This window comes from Anoplophora glabripennis, unplaced genomic scaffold, assembly GCF_000390285.2.
Source record: "Anoplophora glabripennis isolate ALB-LARVAE unplaced genomic scaffold, Agla_2.0 scaffold3, whole genome shotgun sequence".
Classification (NCBI taxonomy): Eukaryota; Metazoa; Arthropoda; class Insecta; order Coleoptera; family Cerambycidae; genus Anoplophora; species Anoplophora glabripennis.
The window spans coordinates 18,341-33,399 of record NW_019416486.1 but is presented as its reverse complement, the minus strand read 5'-3'; the positions used below and the strand labels follow the sequence as shown (position 1 = coordinate 33,399).

Sequence of the window (15,059 nt, the reverse complement as noted above, 5' to 3'; positions counted from 1 at the left end):
TTTTACAGGAGGAAAATTACGCACCAGATCATTTATAATTTTTAAACGAAATGTTAATGTTGCTACAACACCATTATTGTCCAATGAATTTATTGCAAATTCAAACATACTGGGAACAAAACGATTTTCCGGCGGCTTATTATATTTTCTGAAGTGCAAATACCTCAAAAATATTTGTTGTATGTACCTTCTCTATACTATTAGTACCTATCAGTAAATTACTATGTATGTAGTTTTGTTGACAATTACGACTACATTTTGCAGGTATATGTTAAATCATTTTTATTGCGAGAGAATTGTTGCACATTTACTGATATTGCCATTAAGATTGTTTTCTTCACTTCAGTCACTATATAGCTTTAACATCAATTTGTAACAAATTACAGAAGTTGTCAGTAAGAATTTTTCTATACATTTTCAAGTTGTCTATAATAATAGGCATTTGAAGTGACAAATGACATTGGGCAGATCATTAATAAAATAAAGGAACAGTAATGGTCCCAAGTAGGAACTTTGGAGGATACCTTAATAAGTTTATACTTATTTAAATGACCATTAGATTTTACAAAGAACATTCTAAATGAAAATAAGCCTTTTGAAATATACGGTATAAGGTTTCAGCTTGCTTATGGCAAAGCAATTATTTAGATCACCATTATTGGGACATAAAATAATTTGTCACGGAATGGTTGCACTGAAAATAGTTAAACTGAAAATATTTTCCAAAGCAGTCACGAACTTCATCTACCGAAATTGAAGTGTTATTATTGTAGAATTATATTAAACAATAACAGGATGGCTATTAAAAAAGTGATATATACCTACTGATTGTCTAACACAGGTAACATTAATTGTTTTCAATTCGTTTAGGTAATGACAGCGAAATCTTTAGACACATTTTGTCACAAATTTTAAGGAAATTGTGTAGCACTGATCAGTAATTAAGTTGGAAATGTCAGCAAAATTTATTTTTTATTTACATAATTTTAAACATGTTATTTCTACAAAATTTCGATATCCTATTCAAAAACCCGATTACGTACGAGATACGTCTAAATTTTAAAGACAATTTTGAAATATTTTAGAAAATCTAAGCAAGTCAGAAACAATATAACCTCACTGCACCAGTTATATAAGTTTTCTTCAGGGTATAAGACAACTGACAATACATTCAAAATAAGGAAAAAAGCTTATCTTTACCTCGTATGTTTATTTTACGTTTTCTAAATTTTGCACGCCGCATACAGAAAAATAGCATATGGTACTATAAACATAATCACACCCCGCAGAATGTTTTTAGGAAACTATTAACACATGCTTTAATCATATCTTTGCAATTTATTGAACAAAATAGGAAAGGTACAGTTTCTGATGTTTACATGTTCTCCGGGATCTTTCAACGCGAAAAATTAAAAGAAGTTGGATGGATCTACTTATTCTATAATTGTCTTACTAAAAGTGCGATTTCTTGTCTATATAAAAAGACAAAGACGTATGATTAATAATTCTTTTGCGATTATTCAAATATTAAGCATAAATTAACAATAACGGAACTGTAATAATAACACAATTACGTAGCGGTTTCGTTATAGGGAGGGCAAGACGCTGAATGGGTGGTAATGAAATGCAATAATCTTTTTTTTTTTTATTGTGCTAATAATTTGATGTGTTTATTTGGGGTGTAGTTTTTTTAGCGTAAATTGATTAAAAACATTGAGAAATGTCAAAAGTTATAAGAAACCTAAAGGTGTTAATCAATAGGGCTTATCCGAAATTTCGTCGAGCAAAAATTGTGTGATAATCAAATCATCAAATTGTCCTAGATACGAGCTATTAAATTTTATTAAGGGAGATTTATGAATCACTTGTACTTCCTTTCAAATTTAAAAATTCAAAACAACCGCACAGAGAATCTCCTACATTTCACAGTGGCGTGAGCTCAAGAACACAGCAAGATAAAAATATAGTTTGACAACAGCCAGTGTTTTCCTAGTGGGCAGATATTCTCATTTATTTAATCAACCGCGATAAGGAACCTCATTCTAGTCGAGACTGCTAGCGCGATTGTTGTTCGCTGGATTTGTGTCTGTGATACCACAATGATTAAGGTACTATAAAATGACCGATTTAATTGTAACCGCAAAACGAGGCAGTGGATTTGTTTTGCAATAAAACGTTGCACAACTGTGATCCTAATAGTTAAAACTTCGTTTTCGCACAATACTGAGAATGGATTCTAGTAAGAAGTACGAAAATATTTCGCCGGAAGTGTCCACGAATTTTCTTTCAAAGTTGTTTTTCTGGTGAGTATTCATCTGTTGAAAAAGTGCTAGTAACTGTATAAACAGTCTTTATCAGATATACAGGGTGTCAAAAAAACGGCGAAACAAACTGCGAGGGCTGGTAATATTAAAATAAAAGAGAAAGTTAATTCTGTAAAATTTGATAGTAATGAAATACAGTTCATGTAGAAGAAGTTTTTTTACAATGTCTATACCGCATCGATAGTACTAACTTTGTTCAGTATTTTCTCCATTAAGTAATATAATTTATTGGAGCTTTCTTTGTTTTATTTATCAGAATCCCTCATAGAAAGAACTATTTAGTTAAATAAGAAAAACTTATCCGTAAAAATTAACGTTGTCTGGACCGCAATGGCATATTAGTATAGTATTATTTTCTGTTATTCTATTATTTTAGTAAATTCAGTAGTGGAAAAGTATAAACAGCAGTCAGCAAACAAACCAAAACACTATACGAACTGTTAAAGCAAATACACAAGATGCATGTATCACATATCGCTGCAATTATATGAAGATTGCAAGAGCCAAACATAAACAGGGTGTTCTATTTAAACACATGTGTGTTTTATATCTCCTATTTTTATATAAAATGTATTTCTGCGAGATCGTAAAAAAATTTCCTAAAATTTTACTTTACTATTTTTTTTCTAGAATCACATAATATATCTGCAGGGATAATTATATACCTAACATGTAATTATCCCTGTACATAAATTATTATGTATTGTGATTGAGATTCTATGTTTTCTCTATATATTTATATAGACGATATGATTAGTTTTTGGAACAGCATCATTAGTATTTTGATTCCTCTGCACCTATGAAAATGGGTGAGACTTACTGAATGCGAGAATAAGAATGAAGGAAAGAGTTTTTTTTAGCTTATAAACTTATAAATATATTTTGGGGAACGTTTCTCATTCGAATCAAAAACTTTCAGTTACTTTCTAATAAATAATATTCCCCAAACAGATTTAAATCGTGATCAGTTTATTGCAACAATTACAAATACTACTTTTCACGGCACTGAGAATAAGTTTTCCTTTTTTACTGAAGTACCTAACAATTGAGGATAAGTAGCATCAAAACTCAAACTAGGCTAAGACAATATTAATCCACGACTTCTTAATACAATATTTCCTCAATTAACGCCATATCTAACATTTTCATCTGCTTGAAAATACGTAAACATAACACCTCCATTTTATTTAAAGATACTTGTATTAGGCAAATTCAAATGTGGGTTTATAAAAGAGATATAACCTCATAGACAAGCTCGTATGTAATTAATAGTATTAACAGTTAGGTACCTGAAATAAAAATTAATTATTTAAATACATTTTGCATATTTTGATATCAAACATTGGTTGGTTTCATCTGATACCTTTAAAATAATAAATATTTTTGAAAAAGAAATTTAGTAAAATGGGCATATTGGTTGGTTGGTAAAAAAAAGACAATTCACATTAACTTAGACATGTTCTCAACCCTTTTGACATTGTCGTTTCAAAATTCATTTTTTCTAAAAGTTTTGTATTTTATGTATAATTTTGTTTTATTAATTATCGTGGCTACATTTACGTGAGGGTCTTTGTCAAATGTGATTAGAACAATAAGAATGTTAGATATTTATTTGAAAAATTACATTATTTGATATTTCAATAAGTCAGTTATGTGTTTTTCAGTTAATAATCTTTCGACATATCATTACTAATTTTTATTTTAGGGACTTATTAATTACTAGTTTGTTTATGAGTTCAAATATCTTTTCAATACTTATAGTTTTTTGGTATCAAAGAAATTGTTTTGAGTCTATTTGATAAAATTTTTAGGAAAATTTTTTGAATTTATTTGATTAAGCTTAGTAATAATAATAAAGTAGATAACCTACAAGATATTACTCAGTTTTGCCTAGCTTCTAACTACTGTTCTTGAAAAAATTTTATGTATGCAGTTAACCAATCATCCACAAAAAAAAAGAAATATTGCTCATAATTCAATCAGGTTTTAGAAATAAACACAGTACACTTCTTCGCATAACAATTTTAACAAAAACTTTTACAGAAGCTGAAGTAGGTACTTTGAATTTAATTCAGTAGCTCATTTTTTTATAACTATCTCCAGGGTAGGTGTCAGAGTTTCTCTAAATAATGAAATTTCATTTTATAAAATTTTGTTTTACCGATTCCATTTTTGTAAAACGTATCAGTATGTTGACGATACTCAATTGCACTATTCTTTTCATTTCTTCTAGTAGATTTTAATATTTTAAACGTATACCAGTGACGATTTAAGCTTAATATCAATGGTAGTGAAAGCTCACAGTTTTATTGGTTGAGAATAAAACTCAAATAATAATGTTTTGGAAGAAAATTCATATTTCACAAAAGATATCGATCTTAATATTATTTTATATAATAAATCACTAACGTTTGTAAAACAAGTTAAGAGACTAAGTTTACGAATTGATTATATTGAAAGTAAAATGACTTACAGGTATAACAAAAGACATATTGTGTCTTGAAAATGCTTTACAAATATGTGCTAGAGAATATTATTAAAATTAAATTATGTACATTTCCTTTCATTTGTGCTAATATTAATAGACTTCAAACTTTATCGTACAACTTTTTTTGATACCCTATATGAAAATGAGTTGCCATTTTATAATACCTCTTTCATAAATATATAACTATAATAGTTTTATAGATATTGAATTATGTTTGCTAAAAGTTTACGTCAATTGTCATATATCTAAAACGACTGTTTATATAAATTTTACAAATTAAATAAAAGAGATTTCAATATTCCTGTTAGTTGTCAAGGTTGTTATAATGTAAAAAAAGACGACAAAAAAAAAACTAAATAAACAAGGCATTTCCAGAACTAACTGTATTAATATATGTGATTCAAGAAATCCAAAAAACAGGATAAGCCGTATTCCAATTGTTTATAAGTTTAATATCTTTCGATTATATGTATAAAACGGTGCTACTATATCTGTACGTTATCACAAAATGAAACCAACCCATTCTCTGAATTTGACCAAAGAGCTTTCCCTAAAAATAATGACTGAATGCATCATACATATAGGGAGTCACAAAAAAGTGTAACAAACTGATATTGCCGAGTCAAAGCAGTTTAATAATTCTAAATAAAAAAGGTGCTTCTGTTTAAAGTTTTAGATGCAACTGTTTTCGAGATATTTGAGAAAAATATTTTACTGCTCCAGTGCAGTAACAGTATATGCAAAAATCTTTTCTGACTAGGTAATTGAAATTAAAGTATTATCAGAAGAAAAATGTGAACACTTTTTCTTCAAAAAATACAGATGTCTACAAATTATATCCTAAAACAGTAAATATTGTTGACATAATTGAAACCGTTTGTATCACTTTTGACACAGGAGTCAGATAAATTATTTTACCTGCCTAAACAGGTAAAGCAATTTTTTCTGTCCCTAAATGGATATGATAATATTACGGTTCAAATATAGAACCTACCTAGATAACAAATTATTCATTTGTGTCATCCGTAGGTAAAATCTAAGACAGGTATTTTCAGTTTTGTTACTAACATCCTAAGATAAGAATAACGTTGAAATTTACTGCACTTTCATAGAATGGAAATGAGTCAGCTCTTTGAAATAAATTCAATATAATTAACAATATAATTATTCCTTTAAACGACTTACATCGAACAATTAATTCGTTGACAAATATGATTTGAATATTAACGAAGTACCTTGACAGAAAACCTTAATTTTATCGAAAGGAAAACGTGGATGTTCGTGATACCGCTATAAATTTTTTAAACATCATTAGCTCTGCAGCTATCTCAGCTAATTTCAAAATCAACAATAAAACTGACGATTAGAAATAATGATGCGCATTTACTACCGAGAACTACCTAAACGTGCATTGTAGAAGTAATTTTTGGTTTTCCCCTTATTTTTACCATTAAATGTTTGTGAATTTTAAAATTTTCTTTTTATTGATGCAAATGAGATTTCAATAATCCTTCTTGGAATACTCGTATGAATATTTGGACAGAGGAATAGTTGTTGAAAACAAAATTTTGCCAACAATTTTTCCATCAAAAACCACAAATGTTCAGCTTTGAACATGAAGTCAGTATTTTATTTTATAGTGCCAATACAAGAAGATATTCCTTGCCCTATCTCTTACTACTCATCAAAAGTTTCCGGTGGGATGCCATTAAACCATTTAAAGAATTACGTATACGTAGAGCGTAATAGTTTTTTTCCTGGATGAGTAAGATATTCAAATTATTAAGGAATGAATTAATTGGAAATGGGAAACTGAAACAGTTTTCGTGCTGCAAAATTATTTACCGAGTGTTATTTCATTGTTTTGTTTATTAATAAGTTTAATTGTTCAGAAAATCTGTTTTTTGAAGTTATGAAAAATCTTCGATCCAGCTACCCAAAAAACGTGTATTAAACATAGTCTCACTCTAGGCCTGAAAGTCGATTTTTTTGTGTGACTGTGTTATTTAAAAATGGGCTCTTGAAAACGAAACAAAGCGTATAACTCTCACGGAAATTATTTTTCCGAAAAATGCCGATGCAGGTCGATTTTTGATCGAAGGAGGACATCTTTTCACATAAATTTCTTGTTCTCGAATGAGTGTTTTTTTTTCTTCTGTTAATGGCACCGTCATGCGTCACTCGTCATAATTGACGTTATTGGTCCGATTCTAACCCAAAGTTATTTTATGAGAGTCATACACAACATCCGGAAAAATTAAATATATGGGCTGGGATTTTTGGTGACAATTGTCTTTTTTTCTTACCAGGGAATCTCACCGGGGAGATGTGCCTGGAATTGTTGGAGAACAACATTGATCCAGCGTTGACAAACATTACCGAGAATAATGAGAATTATCTCGAAGATCAGTTTATATTCCAACAGGATCGAGTTCCTCCACAGTATCTTGATCCTAGGGTTGCGAATCAGTGGATTGGAAGAAGAGGCGTCATAGGATGGCCTACATGATCGCCGGATTTATGTCCCTTGGATTTTTCCTTGTAGAGTTACTTAAAGTCCAAAATTTATTTCACTCCACCTACTTCCTTTCAAGATCTACGCCAACGCATTGTCAACGAATGTCGCCAAGTTACTCCAGAAATGTTAGAAAATGTGCATGAATACTTTTTGCAAAACTTATATTACTGTAACGAGGCTGGGGGTCATCAATTTGAACACTTAATTGGCTAACATGTAGTAATTTGCAAATAAATGTGTAAAAAGTAGTTTTTTTTATTAACAACTTGTATCTCCGAAACTAATAGGTCAAATTCAAAAAATAAAGCACAGTTTTGTAGAGAATTAATATCTTTCCAAGAATGTATCACTTAACCTTCCTTCCCTATTAAGATTATTGAGGGATTGTCTGTAACAAGAAATTTATGTGAAAAGGTGATCCCCTTCAATAAAAAATCGACCTCTCTCGGCATGTTTCGGATAAATAATTTTCCTGAGAGTTATTCTCTCTGTTTCGTTTTCTAGAGCCCACCATATACTTCATACCTTATAATAAACTCAGAAATACCCTGGTATTGTCGAGATTTAAATAAGGAGTGACAATATAAAATTTATATTGAATTTGTGTTAAATTAAATGGACAAAGCTATGTGATATTTATGTTAATAAAATTAGTCCTGAGAAAGTTTTTAAACAAAAACGGAACGTCAACTACATATATTTAATTTTTTTTAATATTATCCTGTAGAGAATAATTTTTCGTCGAATATATGTAGTTTTCGGATTGATCCAAATTTACCTAAAAAAGTGAAAATAAATAATTTTCCTGGAAGCCGTGAATTATTTTATTAATTTTAGTGTAAAATGAAAATTAGAAAGCTACATTGACGTGTACTATTGTAATTTTCTCAATATATGATCTCATTGGATATATATAGGACGTAAACAACATGTTTTCTTTGATTTTCAGTTGGATTCTGCCATTTTTCAAACACGGGTACCAAAATGACTTAAAAATTAAGGATATATACAACACGACAGACAGTGACCTCTCGGGGCCTTTAGGTGATGCACTGGAAAGGTATTTTTTTTATTTTGAAAAGTATCAAGCTAATTCAAGTTAAGTCTATAAATTTTCCTAATGTTCACAAATGATGCAATCATTGTGTTATTTGGTATCAACAATTAGGTATACTAAAATATCAAAGATAAATTATTAATGATACTATAGGAAACAACTACTCTGCGGACTAAAGTCCCTTCCAGCCTTCAATTATACTCACAATATATTGTAAATATTTTATGTCATCCATACATCGATGTTAATTAATAACTATATAAATATATCAAAATAATATCAATCCAGTTATTATTAATGAAAAAACACGTACCTGACATATTTAATTAATTAAATAATGCAAACTTACAAGGAATTACTTCTTTCTTATTTCTAGCATTATCTCTTTGATAAAGTCCTTAAAATGCAGAAATATTGCATCTTTTGCGGTTCATTGTCTTTGTATCAAAGTAGCTTGATACTTTTCAAAGTAAAAACATATTTAACTTATCTAGATTTACTAATAATTTAATTGTTTTGAAAATTGCCGCAGATAATTGGTATCTATTAATTTTGAATACAATAAATTTATTATTTTTCTGTAATTACACAATTAATCTAAACAAAATTTGCATGCTGAATAAAACTAGCAATCCATATGGTTGTTTGAAGAAAAAAAAGTAAGTTAAAACAACATGATAAGAATTGTTTACAGTTAATGAATTTATTTTATTACGCAGTATTTACCGGCTTTATGTAGTGTTTACAAAGAGATAAAACGACTTAGTGACGGTACAATTTTTTTAGTAAATAAGTTTTCCAAAATCTTGGCAACCGTTATTACAGGAAAACAACAAAATTAGATAAATTAATTTCATTTCTTTCTTTACAAAACCATAAAGTTACTATGAATTTATTTTGTGTTTCAGGAACTGGCAGAAAGAGCTGGATAGGGTTAAAGGTACAAAACAGAAACCAAGTTTCAAAAGGGCTATATTTAGGACATTCGCAAAGTCGTATTCTATATATGGGATTTACTTATTCATATTTGTTGTTGTTTTAAGGTAACTCTCTTATATTGACTTGTATACTTCTATACTCAGTCGAAAAACTGTAACTATTGTCATTTTACAGTGTTTATTTGGTACAAAATGGACATGTACAAAATGTAGAGCACCAAAGTTTTATTTTGGAACAATTAGATTACAAGTACAATAGCAGTTCTTCTTCAAAGTAAAGTTTTGATTGATTGAATTTAGAACACAAAAAGCATTTAGGACAAGTTCACATTTTGTAAATACCAACAAGTAATACAAATAAATAACAAATATTAAATAACAGTTTATCTCTCTAGATCTTTGCAACCTATAATATTGTCCGAATACATTCAGTATTACGAATCTCCTGCCAAAGATAGAAGGCAAGAAGATGGGTGGCTTTTGGCTGGAGGAGTACTCCTTATCACTTTTTTGAACATACTTATCTTCCACCATTCTTCCTGGGGTTGTCAGAGAATAGGGATGAGGGTTAGAATTGCATGCTGCTCGCTTGTTTATAGGAAAGTAAGTTTACTTTCAGTGACAGCAGTGCTAGAACCACACAAAGCGCTATGGTAGCTGTGTATTGGTTTTTATAACCTACTATATCTAAGGAAGACCCTTTGGTGATGATATGTTTACTTCCAGTTACTGAAATTAAGCCAGGCATCTCTAGGACAGACGGCTGCCGGTCAACTGGTCAATCTCCTTTCCAATGACGTCCAGAGATTTGACCAAGCTTCAATTTACCTTCATTATATTTGGTTGATGCCCCTCCAGTGTGCCGCAGGGTTCTACGTGATGTACCGCAGCGTCGGAGTAGCAGCTTTTGCTGGAATGACCGCTATGGTGTTGGAGGCCATACCCTTGCAGGGTATATATTTTAAAACTACTAAAAACAAAACAAACACACTTATATAAACATCGTTTCAATGTATAAATTTTAGGTTATCTTTCAAACTTGCAAGGAAAACTGAGGTTTAAAATTGCTCAAAGGACTGACCACCGGGTAAAGTTGATGAGTGAAATTGTATCTGGTATTCAAGTCATAAAGATGTATGCCTGGGAAAAATCTTTTGAGAAAGTTGTAGAGCTGGCCAGGAAGTAAGTTTGTCAATAATCTAATGGAAAGATAAACGGCGACCAAACAATAATGCAAATTGATATTTCAGAGTGGAAGTGGACGTCATCAAAGTAGCATCATACCTAAGAGGACTTTACTTAGGCTTAACAGTATTCACAGATAGGTTGTGCCTCTACTTAACTTTAATAACTTACGTATTACTAGGAAATAGATTAACAGGGAACATAGTATTCTCTTTGGCACAACTTTTCAATACCATACAACTCTTTATGGCCATATATTTCCCAACAGCATTGTCTTTCTATGCTGAAGCTGAAGTATCTATCAATAGACTGGAAGAGTTCCTGCTCTTGGAAGAAAAGGCAGAAAGCACTGGTATCGATGAGAATTATAAGGGGGAAAATGGAGGAACTGTTACATTTACAAAGGCTAATGCGACTTGGTTGGCAAATCCCATAGCGGACACTTTGATTGATATCAACTTGGAGATCAAGCCAGGAACACTTTGTTGCGTTGTCGGTAACGTCGGTGCTGGTAAGACAACTCTTTTGCAAACAATACTAAAAGAGTTGCCTTTAACTAGAGGGAAAATAGAGGTTACTGGTACTGTTTCATATGCCTCTCAGGAACCTTGGTTGTTTGTCTCAACGGTTAGGAATAACATCCTTTTTGGAAATCCATATTTAAAAGATAGGTACGTGCATAGTGCTAGTAGAATTAATATACTTGTAACTATTCTTTTATAATAAAATGAAAATATTAACTATAGACAAAGTCTTCCTCTTTCAGATACAGAGAGGTAGTGAGAGTATGTGCTTTGCAGAAAGATTTTGAGCAGTTTCCCCAAGGGGATAGGACGTTAGTGGGTGAACGTGGTGTATCTTTAAGTGGCGGTCAACGAGCTAGGATCAATTTGGCTAGGGCTGTTTATACGGAGGCAGACATATATCTTTTTGACGATCCACTGTCAGCTGTAGATACCCATGTGGGCAATCACTTATTTGAGGAATGTATAATGACGTACTTAAAAAACAAGACGAGGATTCTCGTTACTCATCAGCTGCAATTTCTGAAAAAGGCTGACTTGATTATAGTTATGAATAACGTAAGTGCTTCGATTTAATTTATTAAATAAATATCAAATTCAAACGCGTTTTATTCTATTTAGGGAAAGACTGATTTAATTGGAACATTTAACGACTTAACAGAAAGCAAACTACACGATTTACAATCACCATATGAAGAAAAAGAGCACGTGAAGGACTATGTAAAATTAGAAAAACTGCAATCCATAAATTCCTATGCTGTATGTTTTTAAATATTTTCAAATCAGATTAAAAATTTTAGACCTTTTTAGAGTTCCATTTTCAACCTAGAAGAGGAACCAACGGAAACACAAGAATTAATAGAAAAAGGCATTATTCCGACTTCAACGTATACAGACTACTGCCGCAGTGGCGCTAGTACACTTGTCTTGCTGTTTACCGCCGTATTTTTAATTGTTTCTCAGATGTCTGCCAATGCATCGGACTTTTGGGTGTCTTACTGGTACGTTTTCTTTTTGAAAAAGTTCCATAATAATATAGAAGCATATCTCGTTAAATAAAATTACGGTATTGATTTATTTTGTAACAGTGACAGTCTAAGTATTAAGGATTTCATAAATGCAAATATAATCAACTTTCAGGACTAATAAAGAAGAATCGGGATTCATTGTCGACACGACAGGTTTTGAAAAAGTGTCTACAAATTCGACAGGTCTGTTGCCAGTAAAACGTGAGGTACTTTTGGAAAATTCCACGCAGTCGTATTCCAGTTTTGCAGATCTCTCAACTGATCGCCCAGTATTCGATATTTATAACATTGTAGTAGGCTCTAGAGAGTATTACATTTTAGTATATACCGCATTTATACTAGCATCCATCATTCTAACCCCACTTAGCAGGAATGTCTGCTACCTTATATTTATGAACGCTTCCAAAGCACTTCATAACCAGATGTTCAATAACATCCTCCAGGCTAGTATGAGGTTCTTTGACACAAATCCTTCAGGTGAGTAAGTTTAAATAAAGCAATGGTGCACATGCCGAAATACTTTAGCAATAAGTAGAAGCTTCATCTTCTTATGTTTCAGGAAGAATCCTGAATAGGTTTTCCAAAGATATGGGTACAATAGATGAAGTGTTACCTCGTTCAGCTTTGGAGGCCATACAAGTGTTTCTAGTGATGGGTGGCATTTTGGCAATGGTGTTTTTATTATCACCTTGGATGATCATCCCCGCTATTTTGCTGGGTGTCTTGTTTTACTATTTTGAGGTCATTTATGTGACTGGTGCCCAAGGCGTTAAACGGTTAGAAGGAGTCAGTAAGTAAATGTCCATACAAAATCCAGCACTAGAAGTAATATTATTTAATTTGATTACGTTTTAGCTCGAGCTCCAGTTTTCTCTCACATATCAGCTTCCCTGTATGGATTACCTACCATAAGATCATGTGGCGCTGAACAAATAATCGTAAAGGAGTTTGATGCCCTGCAAGATCAACATACGAGTACCTGTTGTGTAATGATAGTTTCCAGTGAAACATTTGGATTCTATTTAGATATTATAAGCTTGGTTTTTTTGTCATTTGTCACGTTCCAGTTCCTCATATTTACAGACGGTAAGGATTTTCGAATAGCTACCACTTGCTTGTGAAAATACTCGTAATTCTTCTCTATACAATACCTTTTTGCCCCAAAACTCATCCGTGGTAGTCTTGAGGCAGGAAATCATATGTTTGCTTTCCAGAACACACAGCAAGTGCGACTGTTGGGCTGATCATATCGCAGGCCATGGTGCTGACTGGCATGCTGCAGATTGGAGCTCGACAGACTGCCGAGGTTGCTGCAAATATGATAAGTGTTGAAAGGGTGTTGCAGTATTGTAAGTTGGAGAAAGAGGGACCCTTTGAATCTCTTCCAACAGAAAAACCTCCAAGGGATTGGCCTCAGGCTGGCAAAATCACTTTCAAGAATATGTACCTTCAGTACGACCCACTAGAAGCTCCAGTTTTAAGAAACTTGAATATTGAGATTAGAGCAGGGGAAAAAGTAGTTCTTAAAAGATTTAATTTTGTTTAAAATATATCATGGATATTAACTTTCAGGTTGGCATAGTTGGTAGAACTGGAGCTGGAAAGTCCAGTCTGATAGCAGCGTTATTTAGGCTTGCGCCTATTGAAGGAACTATTGCCATCGATGAGGTCGACGTATCCAATATAGGACTGAACGATTTGAGGTCAAATATCTCTATCATTCCTCAAGAACCAGTACTGTTTTCTGCTACAGTCAGATACAATCTAGATCCGTTTGGAAAAGCTAGCGATGAAGCTTTGTGGAGTGCATTGGATAAAGTGAGTAGTCCACGGAAAAAATATGTTTCTCCTATACATATTTTTGGTTGTTTCAGGTGGAACTGAAAAGTGCCGTAGAAAGTCTAGACCAGAAAGTGAGTGAAGGAGGTTCCAATTTCAGTGCTGGCCAAAGACAGCTGGTATGCCTAGCAAGGGCAATAATAAGGAACAATAAGGTTTTGGTCATGGACGAAGCTACCGCCAATGTCGATGTAGTGTAAGTGTTTTAAGAATATTTTGATATCATTTAACATAATTTCATTTCAGAACGGATTCCTTAATACAAAAAACCATCCGAAAGAACTTCAGGGACTGCACAGTCCTCACGATCGCTCACAGATTGAATACTATCATGGATTCTGATAAAGTGCTGGTAATGGATGCTGGACAAGCTGTAGAATTTGCTCACCCTCACGAACTCTTACAAAATCCTGGCGGGTATTTCACTAAGATGGTGAAAGAGACGGGGATAACCATGGAAACGTCACTGAGGAAAATCGCCCGGGAAGATTTCGAAGCAAAATTTTAAAGAGAAAATATTTATTTTTGAGATTAAAATAAAATCAATTTATATTCTTTTAACAGTATAAGTTTATTGTTATTGTTATAGAGTGGGATAGTATATGTACTGAATATATTTTTTATTTTAAATTAGCTAAAATCGTTTTCTTCCTTCACATTTATGGACTTACAGTTTGTTCTGCTTAAGAACAACGAATTTTTTTGGTTAGTAGTTGTCATCATAGCATATTGGAATAAATCAATGTATAATTCAAAGTTGCAACCGAAGATGACAACAATCAATTTTTTTGGAGCAAACATTAAGAAATTTGTTCAAACTTCTGCACAGTGGCAGTTGCAGTCTTTTCCAGGGGAAAAAAAAAATAATTTTTCTAAAACTGCCATAAAATTATTTTAACTACGTTTCTTAAATGCTAAAACGCGCTTTAGTTAAAACATATGAAAGATATTTTTATACTAAAACAAAAAAATCTTTTTCATGCAGCTTATCAATTTAATTGCATAATAATAATAATAATTTCGAAAATTTAATTATTTCGATTTGTTTAAACCAAACCCATTAAAATATGTTCGAACAAATAGAAATCATTTGCTAGTTCAAACCACAAATAATAGACGCCTCTGTACGTACTATTTTGTAGCCACGAACTGGACAGT

The 15,059-nt window shown here is 31.9% G+C and overlaps 1 protein-coding gene across 2 annotated transcripts; it reads left to right on the top strand.

The window, feature by feature from the left end:
- Positions 1-2,041: 2,041 nt before the first annotated feature.
- On the top strand, positions 2,042-14,534 carry LOC108917581 (probable multidrug resistance-associated protein lethal(2)03659). Of its 2 annotated transcripts, XM_018724270.2 has the most exons (17): positions 2,042-2,303; positions 8,280-8,390; positions 9,296-9,430; positions 9,721-9,928; positions 10,052-10,277; positions 10,351-10,507; positions 10,576-11,181; positions 11,277-11,592; positions 11,656-11,793; positions 11,845-12,035; positions 12,175-12,539; positions 12,622-12,852; positions 12,918-13,148; positions 13,277-13,578; positions 13,635-13,880; positions 13,937-14,097; positions 14,148-14,534. In XM_018724270.2, the coding sequence occupies exons 1-17, from the start codon at positions 2,230-2,232 to the stop codon at positions 14,407-14,409; spliced, it is 3,960 nt and encodes a 1,319-aa protein (XP_018579786.1). In that variant the 5' UTR covers positions 2,042-2,229; the 3' UTR covers positions 14,410-14,534. The 2 variants fall into 2 exon arrangements, with proteins under 2 accessions (XP_018579786.1, XP_018579794.1); XM_018724278.2 differs by lacking the exon at positions 8,280-8,390.
- Positions 14,535-15,059: the final 525 nt, after the last annotated feature.